This window comes from Vespula vulgaris, chromosome 4 (genome assembly GCF_905475345.1).
Source record: "Vespula vulgaris chromosome 4, iyVesVulg1.1, whole genome shotgun sequence".
Taxonomy (NCBI): domain Eukaryota; kingdom Metazoa; phylum Arthropoda; class Insecta; order Hymenoptera; family Vespidae; genus Vespula; species Vespula vulgaris.
Genome location: NC_066589.1, coordinates 7,497,028 through 7,507,647, shown reverse-complemented (window position 1 = coordinate 7,507,647; position 10,620 = coordinate 7,497,028). Strand labels below are relative to the sequence as shown.

At 34.6% G+C, this 10,620-nt stretch overlaps 1 protein-coding gene across 8 annotated transcripts in view; it reads left to right on the top strand.

Annotated features, from left to right (window-relative positions):
- The first annotated feature begins 4,379 nt into the window (after positions 1-4,379).
- Positions 4,380-10,620, top strand: part of LOC127063312 (protein held out wings) — a 62,606-nt gene continuing 56,365 nt past the window's right edge. For 4 of the 8 annotated variants that reach the window (XM_050992894.1, XM_050992896.1, XM_050992889.1 and 1 more), the window contains exon 1: positions 4,381-6,090. In XM_050992894.1, coding sequence (XP_050848851.1) covers positions 5,964-6,090 — 127 coding nt within the window. In that variant the 5' untranslated portion in view covers positions 4,381-5,963. Of the gene's footprint in view, positions 6,091-10,620 lie in introns of all 8 variants that reach the window. The other 4 variants (XM_050992895.1, XM_050992892.1, XM_050992891.1 and 1 more) reach the window with 2 other exon arrangements.

The window sequence follows — 10,620 nt, the reverse complement described above, 5'->3', positions numbered from 1 at the left end:
AATAAACAAAAAAAAAGAAGCTAATAAATTATTTACAAGCGTCACGTCTAACTCTGGTAATAATTCTTCATTGAAAATAATTAAATAATTTAAAGTTAAACGATGGAATCGGCCCAGCATACATTTTCGATCTTTTTCAAATCGGATTTGTCGTTTCATCGATCTTAAAAAAAGGAAAAAAAAATGGATCAAAAAACTAAAAAAACCGATCATTTTCGAATGTCACATTTAACTAATTCATACGTTCGTTCTCTACTGGAAATAATTAGATAATTTGAAGTTAAATGACGAAATCGATCCAGCGTCGATTCTCGATCGTTTTCCAATCGTACTCTTTTTATCGATCTTAAAAAAGAAATTTAAGAAAAAAAAGTAAGAATGAACTGACTCGAAAAAATGAAGTTAATGATTATTTCCGAACTCATATATAATTCTTTATTGAGAATAATTAGATAATTAGAAGTTAAACGATCGGCTCAATTACTTCATGTTTTTGACTTAGAACATTTTCGTAATAATCGAGTTGATTAGAAAAAAGAAGAGTAGAGATGAAAGAGAGTGTAGTAGAGATGGAGAAAGGGAAGGCTAAAGAGAATAATTAGGAGGGGAGGAAGGTTTGAATGACATCGGTAAGAGGGAACATTGGTATGAATACAAGAGTGAGAGAGAGAGAGAGAGAGAGAGGGAAGAGAAGGAATGAGACAATGAATCGATATTAAGAAATCGATATAATAAAACAGTGTTTCGTGAATTATTCATGAAATTATTTATTTATATATTTTATTAAATGTAACCATGATTTACATTTGTACTTAGAACAATTAACTTAACTTATCCGACTTATTATTAACGACGAATTAAAATTTACAACGAGTTACTTATTTATTCGATTTGGATTAATGACGTATTACAATTTACAACGAGTAACTTATTTACTCGATTTAGATCAACGACGAATTACAATTTACAACGAGTAACTTATTTGCTCGATTTAGATTAACGACAAATTACAATTTACAACGAGTAACTTATTTACTCGATTTGGATTAACAAGTAATTACAATTTACAAGGAGTAAATGTTAAATCTGTATGAATTCTATTACTTGGAACGTTTCGAAAATTTGTTTTTCTTTTCTTTTTCTTTTTTCTTTTTTTTTTTATAAATTTTGAAGACAGAGTATAAGAATTTATTTTGAATAATTTTGATCGATAACGAGGAAGAGAAAAAAGATTCGAATGAAAGAGTAACATACAACTAGGGAATACGAAATACATATCTCTCGATGAGAGAGAATGATTTTCACTCGAGGAAAGTTTCAAGTGTCCTCGTGAAAGTCCTTCCCGATAATACCGCTACGTTTGGTTATACACAGATATATAAATTTTTTCTTTAAGATCAAGCCAAAGACCGACACCAAAATGCACCCACGCGTACTTTCGAAGATCGACGATCAGTAGGATTTCCATTCCTTTTAAAGATACAATCCAAGTACCCTGCGTCAATCGATCTAACAGTAAACTTTCCGATTATGGAATACTTTTTCCTGTCGTTCTCTCTCAACACTCCTTGCTACTAGAATTGCGTTAAGAAAACTTTCGTTGTCTTCTAATAAATTTTATTTTAAAAAAAGAGAAATAAAAAACACCGAGACGACGTTATTTCTCAGATTTATAATATCAAAGTTTTGAAACCTCGTAATTTTACATTTTGAATCGATAGAGTGATTGATTTTTTCAAAAATATATTCTGAAAAAGAAAAAGTAAAAGAAAGAGATTAATTTAAAAAGTCAAGGAAGAAAAGAGTAATCGATTTTTAATATCACTTTTAGAAATTTTTGGCCTACCGTAATATATAAATCATTAATTATGAATAATAAATGTTACCCGATGCATTTATTAAAAGGCACGTAGTTACATTGATTGATATCGATAAGGCTACTACGTGATTATTGACAGCAATGAATATAACTAATTACTGTTCATTACAACGAGTGATACGAAGAATATATCAAGCATGCAAGTATACGTATTTACATACATATACATACATACATATACATACATCATATATACATACATACGTGACAAAATGAAAAGAAAAAGTCAATATTCATCGTATCGTTGTTATCCGTTTGCTCTCGAGAGATGCGGAGGTTCAATATTATCTGCTTTAGATGCGACACATGAAGGTAGATTGAAAGCAAGTAGGTAGAATTATTAATTATGCATTCGGAGGCATATATATATGTATAAACATGTATACATATACATACACATATGTATATACTGTTCTGAGATTGTACGACGTCGATGCGTTGATGCAATGTATCGTTTCGAGATAGGGAGGGGCCGTTACGTTCTATGAGAAAATATTCAACATCTCTCTCTGTCTGTCTCCGTTCAATTCTTATTTCTTTTTGTTGCGTTTATAATTTCTCTTTTTTCTTTCGCTTTTTTTCTTTTATACAAAGAAATTAAAGATCATTGATCCCTCCAGCTAATGGAGTAAATTAGTCTGAGAATGTCCTTCTTTCCTTTTTCTTTTCTTTTTTTTTTCTAAATTATAATGATTCGTAACTGATGTTACAATCACAACGATAGAAAGATTGCAATAGATATTATCTTAGGAAAACTCTTTTGTACGATTCACAAGAGTCCGTAATTAGGTTTTACGTTTCTTTGCATACCAAACGATTATGGTCGTAAGAAAATGAAAGACGTACGGTAATTAAGCGAATGTTTTTGAAATACTTCGGTAAATATCTATTTCTTTCTGAACCGACGTGTCTTTAGTGTGGCTCGATCTACGAATCGACTATTAACTACTAACTACCTTTGTAACATTACTTTACAATAGTCCCTTTTGTATAACGAGTTTCTAAGCGAGCCTTAAGTCGTTAGACGAGAAATTATTTTTTGTTTTCTTTTTTTTTTTTTTTATTTTTCGTTTTCCTTCTTTTTTCTTTTCTTCGCTTTTTTTTCTTTTTTCAATCATCCGTCAACTTCGAAGATAAAATTTTTGATGAAGAAGATACCGAAAACGATCAAAGTTCGACACTTACATACCAATATATTATATTTCCCACGCTCGTTCTTAAGATTTACAGTCTGTATGTCTCTTCTCTCGAAGGAAGCAGACATGACCCACTTATCCTAGCTATGTTAAGTGTAACGATATGTTATGGATCATAAAACATAGGCGTCAAGGATATATGTTGTTACACCGAACACTTAACACTCGCATGCATCAATTCGTAAGCATCGGTATTAAAATGAATACGTATGGGTTATTACACTCAAATGCTTTTTCTTTGTACGTTCGTTAGGAATCGAGTTCTTTCAAAAAGAACATTCCAATTAATTTACTTCTAGACGTATCACAAAGTAAATATAACAAAAATCGTGCGACGCGAATCTTTTTTTATCTTTCCCAAAGTTTAATATCTTCGAGAAAGAAAAAAGACAAATAGAAAAAAAGAAACTCGATCGATCGCAAATTAATCGTACTAGCAAAATTTGATTTTCGCGCGTTAAACGACAAACATGGCGTTGTGACGTCACGCTGAAAAGTCGAACGAATACGTTTCGTTCGTAACTTACGATCAACAATGTTTATATCGAAACGATGCGAGTGCCACCTTAAAGCAACCAATTACGAATACGAATCTAAAATTTCGTTTTCCTTCGTAACATTAAACTTCGTTTCTAAGAATGATGAACAAAACGTGATGGATTGAATTAAAAAAGAAAAAGAAAAAGAAAAAAAAGTAGTAAAAACCCACAAGTAATAAAGGAGGAAGAAGAAAGGAAAAAAATACATTGCGAAGAAAAAAGCCAAAAAGAGAATAATAATAATAATAATAATAATAATAATAATAATAATAATAATAATAATAATAATAATAATAATTTTTAAAAAATGATAATAATAATAATTATTATTATTAAAAAATGATAATAATAATAATAATAATTAAAAAAATAATTGTAAAAAAAAAATAATAATAATTGTTAAAAAAAAAATAATAATAATAATTGTTAAAAAATGATGATGATGATGATAATAATAATAATAATAATAATAATAATAACAATTCGTAGGAAGCAGAAATCGCGGGGCGACGACGAATACTTATTCCGTTCCTGAGTTATCCAACCGCCATGCGTATCTCTCTCTCTCTGTCGAAGGGAAGAGGCACGCGCGCACGCAGAGAGGAGAGGCCGTATATGGTAGTGGGCGGCGAACGGCGAACGAATGCTCGCGCATGCGCTTAACGACGGAGAATTTGGATGGGCTGCTCGTGGAGTGGGTGAGTCGGGCGGTGGATGGGAGGGAGGAGGGGGAAACAAGCCTGGGTTAGAACGACGCACGCACGGCCGGTGCAGTAGAGTCGAGCGTCTCGTAGCGTGTGTACTTATTCATCGATGATATTACGCGACGACATCCGCGAATATATATATATATATTATTATATATAATATATACATATATATATATATTATAAAGATTAGTAATATCGAGAGCGAGGAAACAAGAGAGAGAAGAGATATATAAGAGCATCGCGAGTTCTCTCTCTCTTTTTGAAATTCTTTCGTAGGACAACAACCCCCCGACCCCCGCGGTCCTTCCTCTCTCATTCTCTCGTCCACGCATACGCACGCTCTCTCTCTCTCTTTTTTCTTTCTTTCTTTCTTTCTTTCTTTCTTTCTTTCCTCTTACTCTTTCTTTTTTTCTTTCTCTTTCTCTTTCTTTTTCACCGACCGCCTCGCCTTCTCCCTTTTCCTTTCTTCGTTTCTGTCAATCTATCCCTGTCTCTCTCTCTCTCTCTTTCTGTCTTTCTCTCTTTCTTTTTTTCACTCTTCGTTTACCACCCGCACGCGCACGATGTACGCATTGCTCCTGCTGTTGCTGTCGCCTTCGTCGTCGTCGCCGTCGTCGTCGTCGTCGTCGTCGTCGTTATTGTCGTCGTCGTCGTCGCCGTCGTCGTCGTCGCCGTCGTCGTCGTCGTCATCGTTGTCATCGTCATTATCGTCGTTGTCGTCGTCGTCGTTCTCTTGCCGTTTCTAAAAACGTAACAGCATCGTGGCGACTATCGGTGAAAAAAGTTGTAATAAGAAGTCGCCGACGAAAGAAGGAGGATCGAAGATCAACGACGTGAACGAGAAACGGGATCGTTCGGAGAAGAAACAGAAAGAAAAAGAAAAAGAAAAAGAAAAAGAAAAAGAAAAAGAAAAGGAAGAACTTTAGGCACGGTGACGCGACGACCGAGTGACGTGAAACGTGCGGAATACGAAAGTAGTAGGAGAAGGTGAACGAAGAAGAAGAAGAAGAAGTAGAAGAAGAAGAAGAAGAAGAAGAAGAAGAAGAAGAAGAAGAAGAAGAAGGTGTTGCCAAAGGAGAACGAAAGAAGAAGAAGAAGTAGTAGCAGTATAGTAGTGGAAGAAGAGGGAGTCGAGAGTAGTTCGCGGAGGAGACCAACGTTCTTTTTTCGAGTCGCGTTCGCCATCATTCTCCGTCTCTCTCTTTCTCTCGATCGCGCGCGTTTCCCTACGGCGTACGCGCGCGCGCGCGCGCTCTCTTTCGTTCCTACACTCATTCTGTCTTTCTCTCTCTCTTTCTGACTCTGTCTCTTTCTCTCTCTCCCTCTCACTCTCTCGTAAGCCCAGCACACACACACGCACTCAGTACTCGTTCGCTCGCTCGCTCGTTCGCTCGTTCGTTCGTTCGCTCGTTCGCTCGCTCGTTCGTTCGTTCGTTCGTTCGCTCGCTCGCTCGTTCGTTCGTTCGTTCGTTTGTCGCTCGCTCGCTCGCTCGCTCGTTCGTTCGTTCGTTCGTTCGTTCGTTCGTTCGCTCGCTTGCTAGCTAGCTAGCTAGCTAGCTCGTTCACTCTTCCGCCGTCGGTCTCTATCGTTTTCTTCTGTCTCTCGTGCGCCCGCCATTGAAGTAATCAAGTAACTGCGATGTGTGATAATACTAACACGACGACGCAGAGTATAGCGGACTACCTGTCACAATTACTAAAGGACAGAAAGCAGCTAGCTGCTTTCCCAAATGTCTTCATACACGTAGAACGACTGCTGGACGAAGGTAAGCATAAAATAAAAATATTATTATTATTATTATTATTGTTATTATTATTATTATCATCATATATACGTATATCTTTGTCCCTTTTTCGATCTTTTATATCTGTTTATTTATCTATCTATTTCTTCCATGTTCCTTTCTCTCGCGATCTCCTACGAATCCGTTCCATTAACACCCATTTTATTACCGATTATCACCGATCTCACACGACGAAGAATGCCGAATCGATCGATCGATCGATCTCTGTCGTATCTCAATCCAACCAAATTCCCAACTTTTCCTATCTTCTTTCTTTCTCTTCTCACTCCCTTTCTTTGCTTTCTTTCTTTCTTTCTTTCTTTCTTTCTTTCTTTCTTTCTTTCTTTCTTTCTTTCTTTCTTTCTTTCTTTCTTTCTTTCTTTCTTTCTTTCTTTGAGTATGTGTTATTTTCTTTCTTCGTTATACGTTCCACGCCACGTGGGTATCTCATTAAGTTCTCTTTTTAAAACTATTATTCCTCGTTAACATCCTCTCGTCGTCGACGAGTCTGACGAATATTATAATTTCGTATGATTGCGATCTAAGAAACAGAGAGAGAGAGAGAGAGAGAGGGAAAGAGAGAGACAGAGAACGCATTTTAATGGAAAATAACAATTATTGAGAGAAGTGTACATTATTATTCGATTTCGGTGTAAAACGGAACGATAGGAAACAGAACATGTGCTGTATGTGTGTATATACACACGCGCATCACATACACACAGTATATTATTATTTTTTTCATTCGTTTAAATTCGGTCGACGAGAGAAATCTCCTTCGTATTTTATTCCAAAAATAAAGAGATTTACTCGTACTCGTCGGATTTTCGTTTCAGGAGCGTGACATTATTGTCACTCGAAGAAAAAGGAGAAAGAGAGAAAGAGAGAGAGTATTTTATCGTTTTAATTTTTTTCTTACCGCGTGTGCTGCGGTTTATTCTTTCTGTTTCTCTTTCTCTCTCTCTTTCTCTCTTTCTATTGCTTGTCCTTACCACGCAAATGATATCACGAAGTTGACGTAATTTCGAAGAATAAAGTCTGACGAGAATCGTGAAATTAAACTTCTAAGAAAGAAAAACATACATGCGTGTAATTATATATTATTCGTATGTATGTACATACGTTCGAATATATTGTGCGTGCGAATGCATTGAACTTTTCTTGCCATCGAACTCGAAGTGAAATTACGTGATCAATTTCGAATCGCTTCTCAATTGTAATTCGAGAAAACTAACCTCCAAAATTTTTATTTGTCGTATTATACATACATATTTATACATACATTGGATATATCATCGTACATATTACATATATACATCATACATATATATAAAAAGAAATAAAAGGAACGATGTCGGATGAAAAATATAGGAATCTACGTATGTAGATCTTGAAACATAAAATTAACGATCATTCGTTTACTATTCGGTAATTTAACACGGTCATTGCGATAGGATTGCATTTGTGTTGGCACATTGTAGATTTGTTCTCTCTCTCTCTCTCTCTCACACACACACACACACACACACATTATATACCTATATATGTCAATCTATGCTGCTATTTCTCTCTCTTTCTCTCTCTCTTCCGTATATAAGAAGAACGTCGCCATAAATGTCAATGAACGTCGCATCGTATTACGATACATTATATCGTTAGATCTTGTCATAAAACAATTATATCGTTTCTTACTTGTCATAAAACTAAGGAACAATCTAGACGAAAGTTTATTTTTAAAATGTATCTACTTTCACAATAGCTACTTTGTAATCTAATTGAAGAATGAACAAACAAACAAACAAACAACAAACAAACAAACAGGAAATTTCGATCGGAGTGAGTATGTATTCAAGTATGGGTACACGTTGTGAAAGAGGTTAAGTTTCTTTTCATTTTTTTCTTTATACATATATATATATATATATATACATACACATTTTGTTTCTTTTTTTTTCGTGGTATTTAAAAAAAGAAATAAGAGAAAATCTCTTGAAGAGAGACTTCTGTTTAAACGATACGTTCTCACGGGCAAGTCAAAGAACGACGTTTTCGCACCTGTTGCACGGAATTTCGTGGAGGGTAATCGATTCCGTGACTTATCGTTGAATCTGTGTCGAGAGAGTAAGAGAGAGAGAGAGAGAGAGAGAGAGAGAGAGAGAGAGAGAGAGAGAGAGAGAGAGAGAGAGAGAAAGAGAGAAAGAGAGACCAACTTGAAGTTCGCCGTAATAGGAGCGCAAATACTCGCGTGGACGGTTACTCTTGCCGGCCGATTATGTCATTCGCTTCAAAATGGTGTACTTTACCTTTACGGAATATCGGGACTACCATAATCGAGTATAATTCTTCGTCGCGGCACGGTAGAAAAGTTCCTTCGAAGAAGTTAAATCGGATTGCTTTGAGCTTGACAGTTCTTCGAAAGAATCTCTTTCTCTATCTCTCTTTTACACACACACACACACACACACACACACACGTAGGCACGCACGCACGCACACGGACATTATTTTTTTTATATGCTTCCCTTTTTTATTTGATCTATACTACAATGTTATTTATTTTATTTAATTTTTTTATTTTATTTTATTTTATTTTATTTCTTTCCTATTATCATTTAATATCGTCGTATCTACTATTTACTTTTTTTTTTTTTTTTTGTAATTGAAAAGATTTCTTCTTCGCTCAAAGTTTAAAGGTAACTTAACGAAGGTCCACGAAATATAGCCGATGAGAATACTTAGCTTCTTAGCAAACTATGTTCACTCGGCGTTAAACTTAACGGTACTTGGCAAATTATGAGAAAAAAAATGTAGGAAGTTTACGTGCTTTGCATTAGCAAGTATGTATTATAATAGTATCTTATATACGTACATGCATATATATATATATATACATACATACATACGTTCTTCTACTTGGTAACAAGTGATGTTATCTATCAATTAGGTTATTGGATTATACGTATATTCTTAAAAAAAAAAGAATAAATAAATAAATAAAATAAAATAAAAAAATAAAAAACAAGAATCAATCAGTCGTAAGAAAAATATCGATTATACAAATCAATTATTTTACTAATCTTTTATTTTTTCTTTCTTTCTTTTTCCTTTTTTGTTAAATTTATTTATTTATTTATTTTTTTATTCACTTTTATACATTGATTTTTTCCCATTTCTCAGCTTCGACTTTTTCACAATTGTGAAATTGAAACCGATTTGAAAGCGCAACGGTATTGATTCGAGTGAATTATTTATTTACAAAGTAAATAAAAAAGAAAGAAAGAATAATTGGAACAAAAATAACTAATGAAATTAGATATCTGTGTTACCATTTTTTTTTCTTTTTCAATGTACTTTTAATTCACCGATATTAAACACATTGTTGACCGGTAACGACTATACTCTGTTTTTACGTACACCACGTGCAACTTACGTAATTATTAAATTAAAAAAAAAGAAAGAAAGAAATTGCATGAACCGTGTATTATTTATCGCATTGAATGATACCAATGCTCACTCTTAATTTTGAGAAATATAAATTCTCTGGAATTTGTAATGTTGAATATATAATAATTTAATGACGATTTTAAATTAGATTATTATCGAATACGATATCGTTAAACGTTATTACACATCGTGTATTATAATAACATAGGCGAACGATGTTAAGCGATGATTAGCGTATGATTTGCGAAAGATGGCTGTGTCGATGATTCCAATGAGCATCACTGCGATGAGCTCTGGAATTCGTAGGGTTTTTTTACGCGTACGGCAGAAGCAGCAGAAGCTACATCTCAACATCAGTATGTGGAAGGACACGAACGCACACGTACTAACCTCCTCATCCTCATCCTCTTCTTTTTCTTCTTTTTCTTCTTTTTTCTTCTTATTCCCGATCGCCCATCAGCATCATACTCTCCAACATATATACCAACGTACATGAGCAAGTACGTAGGTATTATTTTGTGTGATGATGTTAGTGGTGTGTACCTACATACGATGGCTCGGAACGTGCCGCGAACGCGTCCAAGGAAGGTATCTATTTCTAACGCATCGTGGCAAGTTTTCTCGGTGACCTAGTAGCGCGAATAGACTCGTCGTCAAGCGCGTCCTTTCGACACTGTCTAGCGAAAACTTGGACACACTTTGTTGGGGTCCAGTTTGCCAGTGGGTCAATCGACGATGCCTAAGATCGTTTGCTTTTAACCCTAAACGATCGTATTGAACGACTTAGCCAAGCGTACCGATAATAGTCAGCCACAGCAACACCAGCAATAACGTTAATTCGATCAAGGGTTTTTATACATGGGAGAGGAAAAAATGTTTTTTTCTTAATATTTATTTGTATTTATTAGATCGATTTAATTTATTGCAGTTTTTGTTTTTTTTTTTTTTTTTTTTTTTTTTTTTGAGAATGAAGTAATATCAAATATTTTTTAGCGATAGGTTGACTAAAAGACGCGACTAAAAGTTTGCAAATTTTTGAAAATAAATTGATTTTTTCGTTTCTCTCTCT